Source organism: Falco biarmicus, chromosome 13, assembly GCF_023638135.1.
Source record: "Falco biarmicus isolate bFalBia1 chromosome 13, bFalBia1.pri, whole genome shotgun sequence".
Classification (NCBI taxonomy): domain Eukaryota; kingdom Metazoa; phylum Chordata; class Aves; order Falconiformes; family Falconidae; genus Falco; species Falco biarmicus.
Genome location: NC_079300.1, coordinates 25,105,979 through 25,131,850, shown reverse-complemented (window position 1 = coordinate 25,131,850; position 25,872 = coordinate 25,105,979). Strand labels below are relative to the sequence as shown.

The 25,872-nt window shown below is 42.0% G+C and overlaps 1 protein-coding gene across 3 annotated transcripts in view; it reads right to left on the bottom strand.

Moving 5' to 3' along the window:
- The window catches only part of ARHGEF4 (Rho guanine nucleotide exchange factor 4), a 228,211-nt gene that overhangs the window by 160,781 nt on the left and 41,558 nt on the right, over positions 1–25,872 (bottom strand). The window contains exon 1 of one of the 3 annotated variants that reach the window (XM_056358092.1): positions 18,095–18,343. The exons of the other annotated variants lie outside the window; for them this stretch is intronic. Coding sequence (XP_056214067.1) covers positions 18,095–18,133 — 39 coding nt within the window. The 5' untranslated portion in view covers positions 18,134–18,343. Of the gene's footprint in view, positions 1–18,094; positions 18,344–25,872 lie in introns of those variants that run through there. 3 annotated transcript variants of the gene reach the window in all.

Below are 25,872 nucleotides of genomic sequence, written 5' to 3'. Positions count from 1 at the left end.
GAAACATCCAGGTTTTGAAACATCTGTAGTCAGAGCCTTTTATATTCTCCAGAGATCAGTAGAGTCAGTGTCCCCTGCTGCTCAAAATGTGAGATGCTATTTCACATTTATACTGTTTAGAATCCTTTCAGTAATCATCCAAGAGTCAAAACTGGCACTGTGGTTTCTATCCATGCCTGAAAAAGCTGGCTGAAGTTTCAAGTCTGTGCCATGATTCAGCAAGAACAGAGAGGGCAGGCTCACTCCAAAGTCTTCACTGGCAGGAGTACCACAGAGGTAGAGTAGCTCTCTGTTTCTAAAGGCATTCCCAACATCTTTTGTCCCTTTGGAGTTGCCAAGGAGACAGAGCTATTCAAGGAGGGTGAACTCATTCAGTTCATGTTTGCAAGCATAAATGAAAATCCCAAAGGGGCAAAGTATGAACATCACAGTTTACTTCCTCTGTCAGAGCAACTTGTGCCTCAGGGAAAGACAGACACCAATAAAACCGGTAACAAAGTGATACAACATACACACAAAACCCAGCACAGGGAAATACAGAGTTTGTCTAATTTTAAGCAGTTCAACGCAGTTTTCAAATTCTTCCCATAGATTGTTCTGAATTTTTCCTTGCCAGGGTCTAGGGACTTGTTCTCCAAGAGCACGGTAAAAATAACTCCCCTGGCATCAGCTTAAATTTACAATGTACATGTGGCACAATGTGTAAGTTGTACAACAAGCCCTAAATATTTAGGAATAATTTAAAAATAATGTTATAACTCTGTATCAAAGACTGAGAATGACTAAGAGCAAGATCTGAAAAGGTTTACTTATTTCCAAGGCTGAATTCTTGCTTCAGTGGGGTTTAATAGTATCCCACTTGTAAGAATACAGCCTTGTGTTCTGTTCCCCTTACTTTTGGGGCAAAAAAGGTCTCTATTGATTCAGAAGTAAAAGTCTTATTTCTTCTTTCTTGAAAGCCTCATTTATGAGAATGACTGGAATAAGATGAACACTGTTCTCAGAGAGCAAAGGTTATTTTACTTCCACAATTAAAAATTCCTTTCAGAAAAAAAAACAATGAGACAGAGAAATAATGTTGTCTGTGTCAAACTTTTCCACAGATATTACGTGTGAAAACCTGTGCAAACATCTTCCTATTTTAAAGATGATAAATACATATTTAAACATTGATAAAAACATGGCTTAGATTTTGCGGTGCTGTCCAAGTGTGGGTAATAAGAGGAAATAAGAAGAGGATTTACTCCAAAGACCTTTTGGCCAATAGCCCTTGCTCCAGATCCCTATATTCCCTGCCTCCAGGTCTTAGATGCTCACTGTGCCCAGGAATGCCACCGCCTAAAGCCAAAGGCCTCTGCCTCCCAGTCCTCCCAGTCCTCAGAGGAGGAGAGTTCAGGTTACCTGAAGACTTGTTTTCAAGCATAAGTTATCCTGAAGGGCGCGATAGTATCTGAGGTGCCAGACACACACGACAATAATGCATGCTGATACTGAACATTCAGCGTATTTTATATATTCTATTGTGTCATGGTTAATGCCATAGTTCTTGATGTTTAAATAATTTCTAGACTGTTCATAAATCCAAGATGAGAATGAACTAAGCACAGAAATTAAGCCTATTAACCCCCCACTGCTGAAAATAGTCTCTTTTGAAAATCAGATGTAAACTGCCTAAATATGTCAGCAGGAGAAATTGTTCATTCTTAACACACTTTGGACCAAATTTCATAGCAGCATATTCACCTCTCCAGAAGGTGACTTGTTCCTAGAAATGCTTTATTTGCCTCCACCTAGCATTAGCCCCTCATGCCCAAATATGTGTCTTTAGTCTTGAGAAACTAACCTGACTGAAAAAAGATCCCTGTGAAAGGAAGTAGGACACGTTCCAACAGGCTAAAAACTTGTAACGATGCATAGTTATCTATCTCCCATCATAAGAAAAGGCAGAGTAAGTATTCCCACCCAGCTACAAAATGAGGAAAAGCCTCTTTTCCAAATAATCTGACACAGAACTTCTAACCCTGTAAAATTTTCAGTACAAAATATTGGGGATAATCTCTACAGCCCAGTAGTGGAAATAATCTTGTCAATAAGAACATTTCCTGCATGTGTTTCTTACTTGGGAAGTCAACTGCATTTACATTATCCTCTGCATTTGCACAGAGATCCCAGCTCACATGGTTCTTTGCATGAAGCAGTGGAGTCATTTCGATTGAAACACCGAACTCCTGGACATGTGGAAAGTTTGCTCTTAAAACAGCAGAGATGTGTCAAAATACAAACAGAAAATATGAGGAGGAACAGAGGGATGACAGTCACGTGCAATGTGAAGCAAAAGAAGAATTCATACATTTTCAAGTGACGCCTTACAAAGTATCAGTCCAGACCCAGTGACATAAACCCAGAAAAAATAAGATTCACTGACATAGACCCATATGCCACTAATTGCAGTGGAGTTCCACAAGTGTAGTCTAAGATAAAGGGGCTGAATTCTCTCTAGGATAATTGTGTTCTACACTGACATCTAATTCTCCTGGCAAGATAAAAATATTTAGCAGGCTAGTTAGGGATTTTAGAGGTATCACTCAGGCAACAAGAGCACAACAAGGAAAGAGACAGGCTGGACCACAGCCCACCCAAGTTGCAGCTGGGAAGTGAAAGCCCCTTTGTTGTTACCCTGCCCTGGGGTTGGTACAGGTCTGGGTGTAAATTACCCCTGCTCTCTCACTAGTATCACAGCCGTTCTTCGCAGCATCCTCCCTGTGGCTCAGAGACACCAAGATGACATCCCACTAGAATCATCCCCCTCTCTGTGGCTGGCGTAGGGAATAAAGCCCAGGGCTAGGAAGTTCGTGGAGGGGAGCTTATCCACTCCTGGCACTGTAGGGCACAATCCAGCTGTGCACATCTCCAGAAAGGCAACTCAGGCTATTCCTCAGCTTCTCTCTGGTTGACTCAAATACTGATGCAAAGAAGTGACTAAATTTGATGTATTGAAAAACATGCTGAGGATTTGGCAAGAGTCGGACCTTTGTGCTACAGTTAATGAGGATTCTCCACTGATTTCTGACAGTCTGATTCCTTATTGCCTTTCAGGCCATCTTTCACATCGCCATTCTGCCCAATGCACTGCATCATGATGCTATGTGCTGCATCAGTTAATTTTCAGTTTTCAAATACACATTTCCTCCTACATGTGGGTGGTCTTGGCTTATGCCTCAGCTTTCAAGAGCATGGTCCTCACTTCCAGAACACCAAAAGCACTTGGCACAGTTCATGCAAATGGGATGCAGCACTGAATGGCTACAGAGAGACCTTGTAAAAAATTTTGTCAGTCATCTTGCTTATTGCATGCAAGCCTAGTGAAAGAACCTGCTGTTCTAAAGGAAGGATAAAATAAATCTATTCAGGAGATCATTTTTTTTCACATTTTATTAAGACTAGCTTTTTGTCGAAGGTTTTATGATAGACAAAAGGTAGCTCAATTTATTGGCAGCACATCAGAAAGCATCTGGTACCTGATGGCTACCTGCTAGATGCACACAAACCAACAAGTCTATAACTAAATGTCAGCAGTAAAAAGGTTTTCACTTGCAAAAGTGCTTTGCACAATAAGAAGGTACAAAAGTCAAGGCAAAACAAAGCATTTTGCTGAAGTGTAATTCTTGATTAGTCACTATAGTGCTACTGCTCTTATGCAGCTCTACAATGATATTACTGGGAGAATTTTCTCATAGTTTAGCATGGGACTGACATAACCTCAGGAGCTGCCCACTGATTCAAGAAGGTAAGGCATCGATAGAAAGGGAGACCAAAACCAAAACTCAAGACAGACCACCATTCTTATTTTTTCTGTTTTTTGTTACAGGAAGACAAGAAATGCATGGAAGTAAAGCTTATACTCTCAGGTTACAGAAAGCCACCATCTTTGATTTAATCTAAAACTCTTTTCTGCTAAACCCTTTTGTTTTAGCAAACAAAATGAGTTTCAGGTTGGTCGGATACCCAAGTAAAATCAGTTGTAAACCATCACATTGTCCCTGACTCACCCTTACACAAAACCAAATAGGCTCCCATTCAGACAAGTACCAATCACCCAAGTGTGTTTGAAATACTGGCAGATGTTGCCCAAGTACAGCTGATCACAAGAGTCCTTAAGAATAAGGAAGCTTTGATGCCTGTCTTCTGTTCTCCCATGCATAGAAAATAACAACATTGTTAAGAAATTCAGAGATAAGAAAAAATTAAGTATGAAATCAAATATTTGTTTCTTAGTACAGAAAGTAATTTGGCAGACAAAATCCAGCTTGTTTTTGAAGTTCCAGTGATACTTCTTAATGCAAGAGGTACGTTATATGAGAATTATGTTAAGTAAAGATAAGAATTATGTTATATTGTGTTATCATAGCTCTTGTAACATCATGCATTTCACTTAACACCTTTGTTTTAACACAATTTAGCTGTCTGTAGACCTAGGTTATTCTTCAGCTGATTTTGAAGTTAGCAAAAGTTAAGGACTGTGGTTTCCTCCTATGTCCTTCAAGCCAAAAGTGGCTGAGAAACTCACCTACTAAGGTAAACAAATGAGCAAGTGGGAAAATGTAAAAACTGGGAAAATAAAAGGTATTAAAAAAATGTATAAAAAAGATTTCACTCCTAATGGTCTTCCAAGTCTGACTATAAATCAGATCAGATTGCCTGTGGCATCTCTTTTTCAAGGCCCAGTCTCCAAAACCAGATCTAGAGATTATCTATGTCCCAAAACAAGATGTACTTAAGTCTCATGCTCTGTAAGAAAAGCTAATCTTTATTAATTAGTTGTCATGGAAACTCTCAGCCTTGGGAAGGCTATGAATGGTACACCAAGATCACATACAAATTGCTTTTAGTAAATGCCTTCATGATGATTTGGATAAACAAACAGTAAGCAAGGCAAAATCAGACTATTTCAGAAGTCTTGCAGAGAAACAAATGATAGAGTAGTTAAAAAAAAAGAAATTAATTAGAAAAAGTTTAAGATATTGCGAAGAACAATTATTCCAGTTCTTTCAGGCTTTCTGACAAAGATCTGTAATATTAGCTAATGGTGCCTGAATGATGAACAACTGAAAATACCAAACCAGCGATACCAAGTATGAAACAGCACTCCAAAAATAGGGTGTGAAGGCCCCTGCTCTTACCGCCAGCTGGATGATGCATTTAACAGAGAGAGGCCAGGTGTGATGGTAGAAGGCCAGGGATCTTAGCAAGAGCCTTACATTAATTCTTCACAGAAAATAAGACTTCTGGGAGTACATTATTCAAGTTGACTTTGGCTTCTTTTCCTCTTTTCAGAACTGTGTAGCGCATACTTTTCCAGGAGTTTAAACCTCACACCCAAGAGGAAAAAAAAGATACACAAAACTGATCTTCCCCAGCACTGAGACACACCACCTCATCAGCAGAATAAAGCTGAACAAAACAGAGCGACAGCACAGAGACCACAGTATCCAGCAGAACCTGCCGAGCAGGCAGAATGCAATGGGCAGAGCTGTGCTCTCACCAGCAAGATAAAAAAAAAGCTGAGGAAGCATATCATCTTATTTCTGTGTGGGGCTGCTCTGTCTGATTTCTGTTGCATTTGCGGGGCAAGTGAAGGGAGGAGAAGAGGGAGAAGCACAAAAATTTTTAGGCTTCTGGTTTGTTTCTTCTAATGTGGTCGTATCAACTATGTTATACTTAAATCCAGAAACAAAAAAAACCCACCCCAACCTGTGGAGTACACTACAACCGTAACTGCACGCCTCTGCAGTAACAGTCCTCTGTTCTGGTACTGCAACACCACGTCTCCGGCTTTCCCACTTACAGATATGATTTGTCCTTTGAACTTCCTTTTGTTGAAATGGTGGATTACAGCAATGTAGATGTACATTATGTATATTACATCTAAATGTATATTTTTATATATATATTGTTATAGCAATGCAGAATAGCTAGTTTTGCTACGAATTTAAAAGGGAATTTTACAGATTATTTTCATTCAGGAAGCACATGAGATTATCTGTAGGATTATTAAATGTTTTACTCTGGATCAGAAAATTATTTTGTTTGATAAATTAATGAGGGGTAATCAAATAGCTTGATTCTTCTGAAGATGGTCAAAATCTGAGTAAGGTAGCATTTACATGCCTCCTCAAATAAATCAGCTAGCTGTTCCAAAATAAAGTACAGTAACACTCCCACAGCTGACCTGGGAGATGTTCATTCCAAAATTCAGACCAACTTTTCTTGCAACAGTTGCAGACAGGAGCCAAAACAGAAGTTAGTAGCAGGGTGAGAGCACAGGCATGGCAGCAGGGGCTCCCTGCAGGCTCACGGTTCACTTGTTTACCCAGATACTGGAACAGATTTTGCTGCGGCATCAGTCCGCATGTTATCCCATGTTACTTAACTGTCAGCAAGCGAGCTACCTGAGGTGTTACTGCATGATCTGCAACTGCTGAATAGATATGCTCTCTGAAGAAATAGTTGTCTTCATTGTGGTGGTGACAAAGATTTAAAGCCATCTGTTAAACAGTCTCCTGAACCTGGACTGAATCTTTTTACCATGGGATGTTACATTAAGACTCAATTGCCAGGGCATTACAGCACTTGTTTAACTGAAATCTAAAATAAACAAAAATGTAGTAGCATTGATTGGCAGGGTTTACATGCTTGTGTATAAAGCTGAATGAACTTCATGCACACTTACAGGAACTGCGATCACCCAACAGCATGCACTACAAACTCCGTGTGATAAAAAATGTTGTATTTGGTAGCAATATCGTATCTGATACCAGCTGAAACCCTGTAGTAACCATGAGTACTCTGGAATAACTTTGAGTCTGATGAAAGAACAATATGAAAGACACCTGTCTCAACTTTGATTGTTGATGAACTCAACTCATGATTATTTTAGCCTGCTGATGGTTTCAAGTGCATTCCAGTTCTTTTTACTGCTTGAGAGTTACCTGCACACTAAATGTCTATGTTATACCTAACTACCCAGAGCAATCAATCTAGCAGACAAGCTCCAAGATAAATCTACAGAAGGGAGAGTGTCAGTTGGAGACAAAGGCATCACACTTATTAGACAGCATTAAGGCTGACTTTAAAAAGATATTATTATCTTTACACTTTATTCAAACTATCCCAATCATGATTTGCCTTTCCATCATTTTTTACAATTTCTATTACAGAGCTCCCTAAAACGTCCAACTCATGGAACTTAATTGTCATGAAAAATATATAGTTTCCCAAATACCATTTAATGACATGTATTTGCCATTTGATTGTCAAAGTAAAAACCAGAATTTATATAAGCTAGAATTTGAGATAGCAGACAAGAATTCACTCTGTATGTAAACTGCAGAAGCTTACCTCCATTAATAAGGACGCACTGCGAATTGAAAGACTTTTTTTTCCCTTCCCAGAACTGCAGAATTATCCATTTTTAACTCAATCTCCACCTGCTAAATTTTGAGTGCTTATCTGATAATGCATCAAATTGTTGTTGATGTTGTTTTTCAAAGGCTGTTTATTAAAACTTTGGTTTCTTCATACAACTGGTTATTTTTTCTTAATTTATTACACTTGACCTCTTTAATAGGCACAAGGAATACACAGGGCTAGATGCTCACTTGCTGTAAACAGATTTGTTGAAGTTGTATTTAAAACTGGAACGGGACAATTTTAAAATTGTAAGCTTGATCAGAAAATTGTCTATTGGAAACATTAAATCTCAGCCAGTAGAAAGAGCCAGGCTTTACAGACAAGGCTTATACAAAGCCCTCCGTGACCGCGATGCTGTATTTAAAAGCAGAATTTTTAGTACCAGAGAAGCAAAGATGTTTACGATACCCCACTTAAGAGGAAAAGCACTTGTCTTGGTTTTTTTCAGAAAGGTCACATATATGATCCGGTAGCATTTCACTCAAATTGAAACACTATCCTGGACACATGCAGACTGTGCATGTCTGTGGCAAGCCTACCGTGAGAGATTTCCACGAGTAACAGATTGGTCATTAGCCTGCCCCTATTTAGTGTCATTGTGGAAAATTGGCTCAGCAGAGGGGTTTGAGAGAGAGAAGTGTTATAATCGGAAGGCAAAAGAGTCATCCATTGCTGCAGCAAGCATTGCCTGAATTTCCACCTTTAATCTTGGTGATACCTGTCCTCTTAAGAGCACATCAGTATTCCATCTTTATTTTTATGTATGTGATCTGAAAGATGCTGTTTCAGCTGTGAAGCATTTCAGCTAATTGTTTAAAATGCCTCCATAAGCTCCAGCCCCAGCTGGTTGAGGTGCCTGGAACAAGGCTGTCCTATTCAAGAAGTGCTTGTGTGTTGCAAGGAACTGTTCATTATTTTAATCATCTTCTTGCATTTTGCATAAAGCCACAAAAAGATTGTCATTGGCAGTTAATCTGATGCAAATTCTTGTCTTCTCTCCTAGGACTTTTATTCAGGCAATTATTCTTGTGGGGTCAAAAGTTGAACCTAAGGCTATGTATAAGTCCTGATAATTTTTAACTTTGTGGTGCAGTTTAATCATACAGATTTTCATTCTTCATTTACAGGCTGTGCACAGGGTGAAATCCTTTTCTTAAGGAACACTGTTTAACTGCTACTAGATTGCAATCATGTTAATGGAAACTGCTTATCTAAGTAATTATATACTTATGTGTATGACCTCAATAATGTTACTGCAAGTTTCTCAGCAGCAAGCCCTATTCTAGCTGTGCAGGATTCCATCTCTGAAGGCAAAAGAAAATTGTGACTCCCAAGCAGCTTGAATTCTTTGGAGCACAACCAGCAATGTCACAATTCTGGTGATTTGGGAAACTGTTGACTCGGTCACAACAGCCACCCTGCAGGAAAACTTGATCTCAATATAACATGAGCTTTGATTACACACAAAAGATGACCAAGACCTTCAGGACTTGTCCCACACTTTTATCTGTAAGCAAATCACTCTTCACTCTTGGATGTCACTTTTCGCATGTGTTGTCTTAAGGGGTCCGGTTTTCTTTTCTGAAACACAAGTTACTGCTTTTATTGGAACATCTAGAGCCTACAAGTGATTTATGTTCTCACACATTGAGATTCAATTTGTAAATAATCCAAGTGGCCCAGAAGTCAAAGTGATTCCATTAAATGTAATCTCACGTGGTACCTCCTCTCAAGTAAATGTCTAAGCAAATGGATATGTTTGTTAATTCCTGTCAATGGATGCATTATAATGGTACCCACTGTTACGCTTGTATTTTAGTGGACATCCTCTGCAATGTCAGTCATGGATCAGTCTGTCCTGCCTTAAAAGCGATAGGCATTACTATATACTGAAATAAGTATTAATCACAAATGTTAATGATTTGGATGCAGAATCTGCTTTGCAGAATTTGCCTCCTAGATTGATAATAGCACTCTTGTACTGAAGACGAAGACAACTCCCGCAGTGATATTTCAGATGGTGTCTGTGTGTCATCACCCCTTTTAATTTACATACATACAGGCAGGTTAATCAGGAATTACCTGGCTGTCATTAATTCCAGTTTCCATTACTGTCAAAGACTCATTAACGCTTCAGAGACTCTGTCTTTCAATTATTTAGATACTTTGCATACTAAGCAGTTCTACCTTTCCTTTTATATCTCTTTAAGCCTCTTCCAGGCAAAATGCACTCCCTCCTTAAAAACAGTGAGAGTTCATTTAACACTTTGTTGCTTACTAGCATACCTTCACTGACGCAACAGCTATGAATGTTCCAAACATCATTGCATTTTTCAGTTAATAGTGATTTCAGGCTGATTCTTTAATCTTCTGATATGTGAACTAACTCTTAGTTAGTTTAAAAGCAATTTATTTGCTTTTGATACAGAAATGGATAACTCCTGGCTCTCATCCGGTATCATGTTCTTTCCCAAATTGCAGCATTTCTTTCTCCATGAAGACTGCCCATTGCCATGCACTATGCAGCATTTGTGGTTTAAGTAGGTACAAAATAAATGTCTGGGATTAGAAATTTCCAATCTGCAGCTTAATTCAGTATCAAGAAACTTCATGGGTTTTAGATATAAGCCATCGCAGGAATAAAATATATGAATTTCCATTCTTCCTTAGTATCAAAGCTATTATTAGAAAATTTAACTCCGGCCACTGTACTCCCTGTCTTGGAAAATGCACTTCAGTCAAAGCATTTTACTTCCTGTGGCCAAAATTAAGAGTTCGTGGTCACCTCAATTGAAAAGTATTTGTCTACAGCTACTTCAGTTCCTCTGAAAGCCAGATCTTCAGACGCATTTTATATGAATTCATGCCCCTAAGATAGCTATGTTTTTAAAGCTGTTTAAAAACTCAAGTTAAATTGTTTATATTTTTGCAATAACAAATATTCACAGCATTGACTACAATATCCATTCTACACGTATATATAACCCAGAGGTTCTTACAAGTCTATGTGCAATCATACAAATTTGTTCGTTTGCATATTAAATGAGACATTAGCAGCCCTCTAAGTTTTTAATGAAGAGGTGTGTATTCTGGTATTACTTGCAGAGTTGTTACTCTGGTAGTATGAGTTGCTATAGACTTTCCTGTAAGATCTAAGCTGACATTGTAAGGTTGTCATTTTAGCTCCAGTTCAATATTGGCTTGGTTTAATTTATGCTAAGAGAAGTTCATTAGCTAAACACTGACAGTCTTCTTCAGCCAGTTTTGCAGGAAAGCAGTTCCCACCCAACACTGAAATGTTCTATTTGACTGTTCTTTATACTTTTTGTAGCTATTTAGAATGCTGCAGCACCAGTGCACAGAAATCCCACTGTACAGGGTGACCTTGATATCTAGAAGATTGAAACCTGAAATTCCACACACTCACAGGGTGCCAAATGTCAATACACTGTTATGATATCTACATTGTATCTGCTTGCCTGACAGTTAAGCATGCTTAAAAATCACATCAGCACACCACATCGTCTAGTTTAGGTGTTGAACATCTGATAAACACAATTCTAAAACAGCTGCATGTTACAGTCACCACAGGTTTCGGTAAAACCTGCAATATCCACAGGCATTATTCAGCAAAATATGGTGCATTCAAGACACAGCCCAATACAGCAGCAATGTTACAGATGCATACGACACAACAAATGCTTCTGCAGGTTAACAAGGTACATTTTTAGTGGGACAACATTCTGAATTTCCAAGGGAATGTCCACTCAGTAGGGTCACTGCCTCTACATAAATGTTTGGCACAGGTCCACCTCAAATTGGAATTTTCTTTAGAAATCTCTACTATAGTTTCACTAGAAGGGAAAAAGGAGATGACCCTCAGAGCAGAATAACCAGACATTATTTCAGTGCTCATTTCACAGCTATCTTAGAGGTGCCAAGACGGAGGCTAACAAATATTAGCTCAGCTAAAAGGACGATGGTTACAAAAAAGGAACTAAACCACAAAGTTTAAGGGGGAAGCTAACCTTTCAGCATAGGTGAATATCTAGTGAAACAGATGCAAGACATAGAACTACTACACAAGAGGTGTTTGAATTGATGCCAAGTCTGACAGAGAAGGGGAAGAGCACCTTTGGTCAAAGGCTTGCCAAGATTAAACTAAAGTTGCCAGGGGAGGGGAACGTCAGTCCATCCCTGTTTGTCCAGTCCTCCTACCAGTTTGGTGCCAATGCCAGCAAGAGATGCCTAGAGCCTGGAGGGGAATCACAGGGCAGTGGGGGAGCACCTGAAGAGCAGCATAAGGGAATTCCACGTGCTGCAGCCGGTAAGGTTCATCGGAGGCCCAGCTGAAGTGCCTCTGTGCAAGCACACATAGCATGGCGAATAAACAAGAGCAGTTAAAGTCATGCACATGCCTGCAGGGCTACAGTCTGACTGGAATCATGGAGATGTGGTGGGGTCACTCTTATGGCTGGAGTGTTGGAATAGGAAGGACAGGCAGGGGAAGAGAGGAGAGGGTGTCCCTCTATGTCAGCAACCAGCTGGAGTGCATGGGGCTCCATCTGGGGATGGATGAGGAGCTGACTGAGAGCTTATGGGTCAGGATTAAAGGGAAGGCAGGGACAGGTGACGTTACAGTGGGGGTCTGGTACAGGCCACCCGACCAGGAAGACCAAGCAGATGAGGCCCTTTACAGACAGATAGGAGCTGCCTCACATTCACAAGTTCCCATTCTCATGAGGGACTTCACCCACCCCAGTACCTGTTGGGAGAACAACACAGCAGGGCATAGGCAATCCAGAAGGTTCTTTGAATGTGTTGATAACTTCCTTATCCAACTGATAGAGGAGCCAATGAGGAGAGGTGCCATGCTGGACCTTTTTCTCACCAAGAAGGAGGGGCTGGTGGGGAATGTGAAGCTTAAAGGCAGCCTTGGCTGCAGTGACCACGAAATGGTGGAGTTCAAGATCCTTAGGGCAGCAAGGAGGGTGCACAGCAAGATCACTACCCTGCACTTCAGGAGAGCAGACTTTGGCCTCTTCAAGGATCTGCTTGGTAAAATATAATGGGATAGAGCCCTGGAGGGAAGAGGCACGCAAGAAAGCTGATTAAAATTCAAGTATCACTTCCTCCAACCTCAGCAGCAATGCATCCCAACAAAGATGAATTTGGGCAAAAAATCCAGGAGGCCTGCATGAACAAGGAGCTCCTGAACAACATAAAACATAAAAATGAAGCCTACGGGGCAGGGGAATTAAGGACAGGTAGCCTGGGAAGAATACAGAAAAACTGTCCAAGCAGTCGCAGATCAAGTTAGGAAACTTAAAGCCATGACAGAATTAAATCTGGCCAGGGATATTAAGGGCCACAAAAAAGCTTCTACAGGTACATCAGTGATGAAGGGAAGACTAGGGAAAACGTGGGCCCTCTCCAGAAGGAAACAGGAGATGGGATAGGGGGAAGACTGAGGTACTCCGTGACTTTTTTTTCTCCATCTCCACTGGCAAATGCTCCAGCCACACACCCAAGTCACACAAGGCAAAGACAGGGACTAGGAGAATGAAGAACTGCCTGCTGTAGGAGATCAGGTTCAAGAGGATCTAAGGAACCTGAAGGCGCACAAGTCCATGGGACCTGATGAGATGTATTTGCAGGTCCTGAGGGAACTGGCAGATGAAGTGGCTAAGCCACTATCCATCATATTTGAGAAGTTGTGGCAGTCTGGTGAAGTTCCCACAGACTGGAAAAGGGAAAATGTAATCCCCACTTTTAAAAAGGGAAATAAAGAAGACCAAGTAAACTACAGGCCAGTCAGTCTCACTTCAGTGCCCAGCAAGATCATGGAGCAGAACCTCCTGGAAACTATGTTAAGATAGATGGAAAGTAAGGAGGTGATTGGTGATGATTGGTGACAGCCAACATGGCTTTGCTAAGGGCAAGTTGTGCCTGACAAATATGGTAGCCTTCTATGACAGGGTTACAGCATTGATGTATCAGGGAAGAGCAACTGATGTCATCTGCCTGGACTTGACACTGTCCTACACAACATCCTTATCTCTAAACTGAAGAGACATGGATTTGACAGATGGGCCACTCAGTGGGTAAGGAATTGGCTGGATGGCTGCACTCAAAGAGTTGTAGTCAACAGCTCGATGTCCAAGTGGAAACTGGTGATGAGTGGCATTCCTCAGGGGTCTTTACTGGGTCCAGTGCTGTTCAGCATCTTTGTCAGCAACATGGACAGTGGGATTGAGGGCACCCTCAGCAAGTTTGCCGATGACACCAAGCTATATGGTGTGGTTGACACGCTGGAGGGAAGGGATGCCGTCCAGAGGGACTTCCACAGGCTGGAGAGGTGGGCACATACAAAACTCATGAAGTTCAGTAAGGCCAAGTGGAAGGTCCTGCACATGGGCTGGGGCAATCCCAAGCACAAATACAGGCTGGGAGGAGAATGGATTGAGAGCAGCCCTGAGGAGAAGGACCTGGGGGTGCTGGGGGACAAGAAGCTCAACGTGACCCGGCGGTGTGCGCCCGCAGCCCAGAAAGCCAACCGCATCCTGGGCTGCATCACAAGAAGCGTGACCGACAGCAGGTCCAGGGAGGGGATTCTCCCCCTCTGCCCCGCTCTCGTGACCCCCACCTGCAGCACTGCGTCCAGCTCTGGGGCCCCAGCAGAAGAAGAACGTGGGCCTGCTGGAATGAGTCCAGAGGAGGCCACGAAGATGATCAGAGGCCGGAGCACCTCTCCTACAGACAGGCTGAGAGAGTTGGGGTTGTTCAGCCTGGAGAAGAGAAGGCTCCAGGGAGACCTTGTAGCAGCCTCCCAGCACCTAAAGGGGCCGACAAGAAAGCTGGGGAGGGGCTTTTGACAAGGGCACGTAGCGACAGGGCAAGGGGGAATGGCTGGAAGCTGAAGGAGGGCACATGGACATTAGATATGAGGAAGAAATTCTCCCCTGTGAGGGCGGCGAGGCGCTGGCCCAGGCTGCCCAGAGCAGCTGTGGGTGCCCCATCCCTGGCAGTGCCCAAGGCCAGGCTGGACGGGGCTGGGAGCAGCCTGGGCTGGTGGGGGGTGTCCCTGTCCATGGCAGGGGGGCTGGGAACGGATGATCTTTAAGGTCCCTTCCAACCCACACCATTCTATGAAACATATATGGTGAACAAACTCTTCTCCGATTCATGCAAATGCAAGCTTGGCATGTTGTTCAAAGAGAAAACCAGCAACGTTAGGTTCAGATCCAAAGTCTAAGCTGGAAGGGCTGCAAAAACTAACCAAGCAGATGACACAGATCTCTAAGCAGAATTACATGAAAGTTGTGGCCAATGAGAGAGAAATGTATGACACTTCAAACACTGAATCTGAAACAAATTTCAGGTGTCCTACACCTGTGCAATGCTGTTCCCTGTGACAGCAGCAGCAGGGCTCCCAAAAGCTCTGCCTGCAACTGGTGACTGCAGCAATCACTGCTCAGGCATACACTGGCCTTTTAAAGTGGCCAGGAATTGTTTAGCTGGTATTAGTGGCCTGGAGCTTTGGTTCAGAGAGAACAATAGGTGTACTATTTTAGAGGCATTAAAGGTATTAGTGGCAAATCTGCATCGTGCGTTGTTTACCGCTGTACCAGTGGTACTAGACAGGAATTGAAAATTACTGCAACAGGCTGCTTGTTTTGAAACCCTCCATGCCATAAGTGAAAACATGATTCTTATTGTGGCCATCATTATAAAGACAGCGGTATTAATCAGCATTTTCTGGTTTTGAAATTAAAGAAAATAATAATATACTTCCATAAACTTTGCTGTTGCACTCCTCAAAAATTAATTATAGCTCATCTGAACCATATATATGATTATTCATTTAATAAGGAGTTACACTTTGATCTCTGCAGATTTTATATGAAAACCAAATATTTTCACATTAAGTGAACAGACATGTAGAATATTTTAATTAGAGAATTATTTAAATTAGTGGGAAAAACCAGCAGCTAAAACCAATGCAGTTGTATTTTTATAACAACCTCAATATCTCTTTCCATTTCACTTGGCAGAAGCAAAGATAAACATATTAAGCCTTTAAATGGATTCCTATGGGAGATGAAAAACTTGATTGATCAAAATATAACAGGATACCTCTGCTGACACATCTTCCCAAGTTCAGATGGGCATGCAATTGTGTGTCTACTTTGAACACGCAGTGAAAGGAACCATGATACCATCACAGTTATGTATTGCAAACTCATAGCTCTGTGCTACAAAAGCCTTGCAGCCAGAAACAAACAGGGCAGGTGGGGGGGCCCAGGTTTTTCCCCACCAACCCTTCCCCAGGGTCCTGCACCCAAATCTGGGTCCCTCCTAGAGGTGCAGGGACAGGTTTATGCTAGTGCCACTTCCTCCTGCTCCTCCCGTCAGCAGTAGCACTGATGTAACTTCCAGAGGAGGACAAGAGGCACCACAGTAACTGCCACAGCATTAGCAGCATTTATCCCAAAGCTGAGGGCAGATTTGTTAGCTGTTTGACCCAGGCTACTTTTTCTTTCCAGTCAGGTGAGGGTGATACTTGTAAAGTTCCCAGCCATGGATATGGGGATCTTAGGAGCTAAAATCCTATTGAGAAACATGGCTAAGACCTGAGACTGCATTTCAAGCTATTCAGGTCATTCTAGTGTGACCCAAACCACAAGAATATCAAAGTGCAGCATGGTACACAGGACCTGCAAAATACAGCTCTAGATATACTGTGTTTTGGTCAGCTTTCAATTAAGAACTTTCTATTTCAAGAAAACTTCACAGAAAACAACGAAGAAACTGTAATTAAAATAGTCTTAATTTTACCTCCATTTCAAAGTTTGACCAACTTATCTTAGATTTAAGACAATGAGTGCAAAATGAAACTTGTAGACATAAACTGACCCTTGCTAATCTCTCAAACTGAAACCAACAGCGATGGCACAAAGCTGGTACAAACGACAGTGATCATCTTCAGAATGAATCCAGTAATCACCAACTTAACAGCTACCAGATTTACTCAGTCCTGTTTTTCTCAAATACTAGTGTCTTAATGCTATTGCAGGTGTATCATCCTAATGTAACAAAAAATCCTCTTTTACGTACTGAGAAGTATATACTCTCCCACCTTAAAGTAAGGTACTTACATACACTTTAGCAACACGTTTTACGCTATAATTTTTCAAAGTCAAGGCCAATCATGCGATGAAACAGCAATGCAAGTATGATGAGTGAATAACCATATCCCAGTAAGGCAGAAAAACCTTCCTGTTGCTTCCTATTGTGTTTTTCCTATACCTTGCTTTTACCTCCCAAAGAATGCAGTGTTTAGAGTAACAAAGTAATTCAGAAAAAGCTACGTAGATATTTTCAACCCAAATGTAGGCCATTTTTAAGACCAACTCCACACAATCTCTCTAAGGAAGGCTGCCAAAAATGAGGCCCACCTTCTACTTAGAAGTGCTATTGGTTTTCTATGAACCGTCGGGTGGCTGCAGGTGCTAACTGTAACTACATGTGTTAAGACCAGAATCAAACCTTTTCTCACATTTATTTTAAGCAGCAGTCGGTCTCCACGGAGCTGTAAAATCAAATTTACCGCTGACTTTACATTACAGCTGCAATCCTGCAGCATACTTTACCAAGAAGCAGTTTGGCATGCAAATGTGTAAGTGACAACATAATGGGAAGCTGGAATTCAGCTGATTATAGTTATTCTATTCCTTAAGTACTTTTCTTCTAAGTTAGCATAATTCTCTATTGCATTTTAAATTCTAACATTTTAGATCACAGAATAATCCAATATTCACTAATCTGATTAAACTTCCATTTCCTTTGACCCACACTTCTCCAAATCATCTACACATTTCACAGTGCACGCTTCTAACGAAACCTGCAGCACACGCTCCAGTTGCAACATGCGCCGTCACTCTGAGCAAGGTGAAAGCCACAGCTGGGACTCAGATTTTAAACAGCTATTTCAGCCCAACAGCAGACAGCAGCAGGACCTCAGTCATAAAACTGTGGAATTTATTAGATTCACAGAAAATGAAACTGCCCCCAGAAAGTTGCATACACATCACTGAAGATTAGATTTTTAGTGTGGTTGTTTTAATAATATGAAATATAAACTTATACTTATTGGCAATATTTTATAATTTATTTTGTATCTAAAATGTTTTCAATGATGGTAGAGTTCAATTGCTCAATTTGGTATGTTTAAAATAGAACAAACACTTCAGAAAAACATAACAAAAATGAGTTGTAATTTGGTTTTGTCTCACAACAGGCATCTTTCTGTTAATAACTCCCTGTTGATGGATGTGGGTTACACCACAAATTTTATAGTTTTCATCATATAAGGATCTTTCAATGTAAATTCACAAGTGTTTCCTTTACACTGTAGCAGAAAATAACCACTTTCTACAAATCAAATATTAACATAGCAAAGCAAATTGCAAACCTGGTGAGTGCACTTACTTACTGGGCATCAGTTCTCAAGAAAACTACTTTCTACATTCCTGTACAGACTTCAAATCTAAGTTTCTCTCTTGTCAAAACAGAACTAAACCAAACAAGCTCCCACACTCAGGAAAAGTTTGAAATTGCTTACCTTGAAGAAGCTCCGAAGAAAATACATTATGCTTAGCATTTTGGAAGGTTTGAAATGAGGAATTGTTCAATCTTTAGAACATCCAAGGCCTGGGTGAATTCCTACACTCCTGCTGTGTCTTTAGTTACATGCTTTCTTGTTGCTATTTTGGACGGTCTTAGTACAAGGGAAGCATATGAGCCATGCCAGGAGCTTATGCTAAGGAGTTGCATAACAATTAGGGCTTATCTGTGCTGCGCTCTACAGTACAGCAATGCAAACAGGTTTGTTCACAGTTTACTAGCCCCAGAACACTTCTACTAGGCATGCCCAGAATGATGCCATTGTATTTGCTAAAGAAACTAAAGCTATTTGTGAGTGCTTCTAAAAGAACTGGAACTACAAAGGACAGCACATGTTCTCTTACATCCCCCCCAGCTTTTGCTTTTGCCAACTGCAAGTTCAATCAGTGTGTATTATGCTTGCTGCAGCGTTTAAAAGCAAAGGCTCCCACAGTATGAGCTTTCTAGTTGCTATCTTTAAAGGTAAGGGAAAATTTTATAACAAGTCTTTTGAAGTGCAGAAGAGTAAACGCAATTTCAGTTTCTTCTTTTTTCTCACTTGACATTGAAGTCCCTTAAAGATTATCTGTGCTTCAGTAACGCTCAGCAACACAGAGGTGCAACCTATGCCACACTGCAAAGAATCTATCAACATTTAGCAGCCAGGACTGAGAGTTACAGGTAGTCTGCTCACAGTGCACTTAGAATTAAAGGCAACTACTGAGTGCAAGCAAGTTCTCAGAAAGGGATCACTCTGCATTACAGCAACTGTCAGGCACAGCCTGATACTGCATGCTTTCATTTATTTTTTAATCTAACTTCAGCTTATATTTGAACTATTCAAACCACACACTCTTAAAATCTTTACACCAGGAAGAGGTGTTTTAGGGAGGTGCTCCAGAGTAGCTTCCGATGCTCCATGCTGCTGGGCACAGGGAAGAAAGACAGAGAGATGTGCAGTGCACCCAGCACAGCAGGGTGGAAGGAGGGACACAATCCCCCACCATGGTTGCTGCTCCAGCACTCGCCCAAGACTATCACCAGCTCTAACCTAAAACATACTCTTTTACCTGCTCAGTGCAATTGGGATCTTGGCAGCATCACCCCCTCCAGTAAGCACATCCCCCAGTTGCCCTGGATTTGCAACACTACAAACCCCTCTACAACTTCCAGCAGCTATTCTTCCTGTTAGTCTATTTCAATTAGAAATATTACTGTTCTGGTAGTACATGTAAATAAGACATTTATGCACAAATCAAATACTTCAGAGCAGGAAGCCATATTTTACCATGTACACATTTTTTCTGCCATTGTGGGAACTGCATATGTTAAGCATAATACTGCCATAGGGAAGGGCACACCTAACTTGTTAGAAACCAGGCCAGTAATTTCTAAATTGCAACATAAGGTGCAAATGCAATATAACCTGTGGTTTGACTTGCCAAAGGACAATGCTGCTGCATGAAGCTTGCTTCTGCCATCTCTCATGATTTCATGGATAAAAGACATACAGAAGATTTTTCCTTTAAATCTTAGTTCTAAAAGACATACATGTGTCAATATTATACACATCCAGAAATCATTTTAAGTAAACTTGGCCTACAATTTGGGATGAAAATTGCAAATAAAAATTCTAAAAAGTCTCAAAAAATTTCACAATGCAATATTAGTTTTTAAAAAATCTCCTTGGAGGCAAAAGGGCCTGGCTCAAGAGTTTTCAATGCTTTTATTTGTTAATTCTTAAGTTTAAATTATTTTGAAGGATTACTTTTCATGATTTATCCTGAAATTACTGTAATTCCTTTAAACCCCGCTTATTCAAGAAATTGCAGGTAGACTTATACTTCCTCCATGCCTCTCCTGGTACTGACTCAATGGACACAAGGTTCAGCTGAAGCATTCTTTGCCCAGGCCCTGACTTCAGACTCTTTGGGCAGAAGGAAATGCCCACTAAGATGACTCCAGCTCTGAGGTGCCTTGGTATTTATCTTTCACAAGTGAAAAGGAAGATAAAGATTTATTCACATATGAATTAAGGGGGTTTTAATAAGAATCAATCTATGCATATGAAAAGCCAGATTTTTGCTGCCCAATTTTTATCTACCAGTATTTCTAATATCTACAGAAGTGCCTGTGTTGTGAACAACATGCCAGAAGCAGGTCATTGCTGCTAGCCAGGGGGGTTGCCCTAAGAAACCGACTCCCCTTTCAGTTGCTTATCTTTTCTGAAATGAAGGTTAAAGCTCAATTGCCTATCACTCATGCTGTTCTTCCCTGCTTTACTTGTTTGTGGGCTGGAAATAAGGATGTTCCTTTTCTGTAAATCAGCTGAGATCTTTTCTTCAGATTGGTACATTTCTTGGACTGTTTTACTTCACCACACAGGATGGGCAAATTGCAGAGTATTCCTGTAATCCTGCAATTCCTTAAAGACAACACTACTATTAATGGAGCTCTGCTGTCCAAAACTTTGTAAAATTTACAAGAAACTTTCTAGAAATCAGGCCTTTGTGAGTATGCATCATAACATATGATTACAGAGCTACATAAGCCCTTTTACATTCCTGAAAAACACAGGTTGTATCAGGTGCCCGTGCATGGCAGCTGGCTGCAGGGCTGCACCTTCTTGATGAGGAGCGGCTGGGGCTGCCCCGTACCAGGCACAGCAGGTTCCAGTGGTCCCAGGGCAGGGCATGGCTGGGTCTCTCAGAGGAGCTGGAGGACCTCCATGACAGAGTGCTTAAGAAAGGGCCAAAGGCCACCCAACAGCAAGGGGTGAGGGACAAGGTGTGAGAGCCAGCCCTGTGGGCAGCAGGGTCACAGCAGGAGGTGTCGCCAGGGCCTGGGCAGGCTCCCCTGCGGTCCCAGGGGAGCCCATGCTGCAGCAGGTTTGTCCTAAAGGAACCGCAGCCTGTGGGAAGGACCCACACGGGAGCAGGGAGGAGGAGTGTGAGGAGGAAGGAAGAGCAGAGAGGGACTGTTGCTGGCTGACTGCAACCCCTCAATCCCCTTCCACCAGCCAGGGGAGAGGTGGAGGCATTGGGAATGAAGGAGTGAACTTCGACCCTGGGGGGAAAAGAGGAGAAGTGGAGGGAAGGCATTTCAGCTGTTGTCTTTGTTTCTCATAGGTAATAGATTAATTTTTCTAAAATTACGTCTGTTTTGCCCATAACAGTAATTGGTAAGTGTCTTCCTCAATCCATGAGCTTTTTCATCTTATTTTCTCCCGGTTCTCTTGAGGGGGGGGAGTGAGAGAGCAACTGGGTGGGCGTCTGGCAGCCAGCCAACATCAATCCACCACAGAGGACAACTACAAACAGACCTAATGGCATTAAAGAGAATCTGTAACCTGAATTAATTTGTCTTATGATATGTGCAAACATCTAAAAGATCTCCCCCCTTTAGTTACATCTAATAAAGAAGTCTCTGACAGTAACTTTGATTAGCAAATCTATTAAAAGCTTTCTGATGCCCAAAATTTTGCATCTAGAACATCAGCCTACTGCCAGCAGACTGGGGTTTCTTCATAGCTAACCTTTCACAGTTTTCCCCCCTCCCCTTAAAAGCAAACAACGGGTTCCCAGGAGTTTACTATTACCAAGTCCATTTTCAGAGTGAGTTTATCAGTTAACAGAAATTTCACTTGCAAAACTGTGGTGAACATTTTTTCAGCATATGATTCTGAGGTTTCATTTGGTCAATGAGGATTTATCATCTTTGGTACAAGCATAGAGCTGTTATCCCTGAAGTGTCCAGGGCCATCCACTGTTGGCACTTTTCCTACTGGTCCACTATATAAATCTACAAGTCTTTTCTGCTTTTTAAAGAACAGCAGCTGGAAACTGTCACTGACTCATAGAACAAAATATCCATTTTGCCTTTTGCCACCACAGTAAAAAAAATACCGTTTAAACTGACATGGCCTTCAGCAGATTAGGTACTATGGGGTGCCTGGACCAAAGCATCTGTTTAAAGTTAGGTACCAAAACCTTGCAGAGCACTGAGACTAGGATTTTCTAAAGGCAAACAATTGGCACTGGAACTCCACTACTGTACTGGTGGAAGGCTTTTCTTCCCATGATTTCAATTCTTTGACTACTTCATGTAGCATTCACCTGGGTTAGTTTAACGTAATTGGGTATTATATAGATTTTATCATGTTGGCTTTCAAACCAACTAAACGTTAGAATACGTGTTGATGTCATTCCAGCTTTATGGCTGCAAAGGTCAAAGGTTGCCTTTCTGCCCCTTCTGAGAGTATCATATGCTTCTGTAAGATTCCTCCAAGGAACAACAATTTTGCCCAATATTGTCTTCCCCTTAGAGTACGAAGCCCAGAGACTTCATTTTTTCATGTCAGTAAAGACATAACCATCCTCTATCAAAAAAGGCATTGAATATGGCTCAGCAGAACCTTAATTTATATCCCCAGGCTCTCATAGCTTGAAACAAAAAGCTCCAACAATGAAGACTTTTAAGCTGTCACCCTGACCTGGGCAGTAAGGGACATACTGCAGGCAGCCATCACTAACAGCCTGAGCAAGATGACTTAAGTGACAAAACAGGTATTCTAATTTCTGAATGATCATGTCAGACACTTTCATCTCCAGTGTAATTGCTTATTTGCCTTTAGGCAGTTCATTTGATTACCATTATCATAAAAATACACCTCTTGATGCAGCCCAACATGTTCGTTCAAGTACTCTTCAAATCTTTCTGAATTTCACTCCTGTAATCAAAATATTTAAATTTTCTGTCTTCATAGAAGGTAGGAGATTCTGGGCGTATAATGGGAAACTGTACCTTTGGGAGCTGAGATAGGTATTTCTGAGCTTTACCACAGCCTCGGCTCTCAGCTGGGTAAACATTTGTGCTGCTAAGCCAGAGGTGTCCATGCACCAACACTGTCCACCATTGCCCAGCAAAATCCCATTGCTTCCAGACATCAGTAAACAGCAACTAAGTTAGAACTTCTCAGGCTATGCCTTACATGACAGGACAGTTTACAAGCTGGTTTTAAATATGAGCTTCTAAAGAAACATAATAAACAAAATCTGAGTAGCAAAAGCCATGGATCAAACTTGCAAGGAATTTGGTCAATAATGGCACCAGCACTAATTTCTGTCAAAGTATGTATGGGGACTTGCTGGTGCTGCCACAAGGAGAAGAAATGCCACTGCTGTCACTTCTTACTCAGTGACTTCCTCAGACACTTCCCCTACCCACAGGCAGATAAAGATATTTTTACTGCAGTTTGACACCTCCACTCAAGACTGACCCCGGACTGTGAGACACAGCAGCCTTGCTATGAATCTTGCAAAATTAATTCAGAGCTGATTAGATCGCCAAAGTTCTCTTCTAAACTAGTGTGGTGGATTGACCATGGCTGGATGCCAGGTGTCCACCAAAGCTGCTCCATCACTCCCCTCCTCAACCAGACAGGGGACAGAAAATATAACAGAAAAGCTCATGGGTCAAGATAAGGACAGGGAGATCACTCAGCAATTTACCATCACAGGCAAAAGAGACTCAGCCTGGGGAAATTACTTTCATTTATTCCCATTTGAATCAGAGTAGGATAATAAGAAATAAAACCAAAACCTAAAAAATACTTTTCCCCCACCCCTCCCTTTTTCCCAGGCTTAACTTCACTCCAAATTTCTCTGCCTCCTCCCCTGCAGCAGCACAGAGGGACGAGGGAACAGTGGTTATAGTCAGTTCATTACATGTCTCCACCGCTCCTTCTTCTGTAGTGGGAGGACTCCTCACACTCTTCCCCTGCTCCAGCATGGGACCCTCCCGTGGGAGACAGTTCTCCATGGACTTCTCCAGAGCGAGTCCTTCCCATGGGCTGCAGTTTTTCATGAACTGCTCCAGTGTGGGTCCCTCCCACAGGGTGCAGACCTTAGGAACAGACTGCTCCAGCCCGGGTCCCCCAAGGGGTCACGAGTCCTGCCAGCAAACCTGCTCTTGTGTAGGCATCTCTATCCATGGAGCCACTGGTCCTGCAAGAAGCCTGCACCGGCATGGGCTTCCCATGGGATCACAGCCTCCTTCAGGCATGAGGTCCTCCACGGGCTGCAGGGGGATACCTGCTCCCCCGTTAACCTCCACGGGCTGCAGGGGGATACCTGCTCCCCCGTTAACCTCCACGGGCTGCAGGGGGATACCTGCTCCCCCGTTAACCTCCACGGGCTGCAGGGGGGACAGCCTGCCTCACCATGGGCTTCACCACAGGCTGCAGGGGAACCTCTGCCCTGGCACCTGGAGCACCTCCTGCCTTCCTGCTCTGACATGGGGGTCTGCAGGGCTGCTGCTCTCACATAGTCTCACTCCTCTCTTCAGCTGCAATTTGTTGCACAGGGTTTCCCCCCCCCCCTCCCCTTCTTAAATATGTTATCAAGGAGGCTCTACCAATGTTGCTAATTGGCTCGGCCTTGGCCAGTGGCAGAACTGTCTTGCAGCCGGCTGGCATTGGCTCTGTTGGTCACAGGGGAAGCTTCCAGCAGCTTCTCACAGAGGCCACCTCTGTAGCCCTCCCTCATACCAAAACCTTGCCACACAAACTCAATACAACTAGAAGCACAAGTGACACAGAATTAGATGCCTGGTAGCCTACTCCAACAGGAAGCTCTTGCTGTGTGTTTAGAAAATATCTTATTCATGTTCATTTAAAAATCCCCTGCAGTAAAAATCTAAAAACCAAGTGTGTAATAGTTGCCTCTGACCCTAATAAAGCCAGCAAAATGTATTCCAATCAGCATTTCTAGAAAGAATTTACTGGGTCCAGAGAAAGGCCAGAATGGGAGTACTGAGGTCCCAAACTAAACTCTGCCCTCAAATATGCTCAGTAACCCCCAGACAAATGGAAACTTCAATGCAGTGCAGAAGTAGGCTTCTGCAATTTTTTTTCCTGTGCTTGTACAGAAGTCCTGCTAGTAGTAAGCCAGTTAGAAGCAGAATGACTGGCTTCTCGATCTACTGTTCTCCACAATCTCCATGGGAGGTGGATGGCAGAAGGGTGCTACCACATGCAGGTAATGAAAATGACAGGGCATAATGAAGCAGAGTTCAACTATTTTTATTCTTAAAGTTATTCAGAAACTTATGACAACTGTCTCAAAGTTATAACCATTATCTCAGATGCAACTCTGCCATTAAAACCTCTGCCTAGTTGGAAATAGTACTGTGGTGCAAAATGAGAATCCAAGCCATCACTCTCAATGTACCATATACTGGACATAAAATCCATTTTTATGTCTTTCAATCAGCCCCAAGTACAGAGAAAATGCTGGCACCTACGGTAAGCTGAGATGCAGTGATACCCGAAGTGCTAAAGCTACAGTGTTAAACCATTAGGTGCATGGACAGAAAGTGACATAAACCAGCACTAGGTATTATCAACCTGATGAAAGACAAAATAAAAAAGCCAATATCAAGGATATTAAAATATCACCTTCAGGTCAGAGTCCTTGTCCTACTTTGAGGGCCTGACTCTTCTGGAACCAACCAAAGCAGGCCTCTGGGGAGATCCATTAAGACAGGGAATAAGACAATAGTCTTTAATTAGGTGATAGAATCTGGTTAGGACAATGATACTATTTCAAGGGCTCATGACATTCAGATTTCTAATCCAGAAAGTTTAATGTGTGTGGCAGAGGCACAGTACTTTATGGAGAGGTTTGTGTGTAGGAAAAGCTCTTTGGAAAGCATTCCAGGAATAGACAATGCACACAC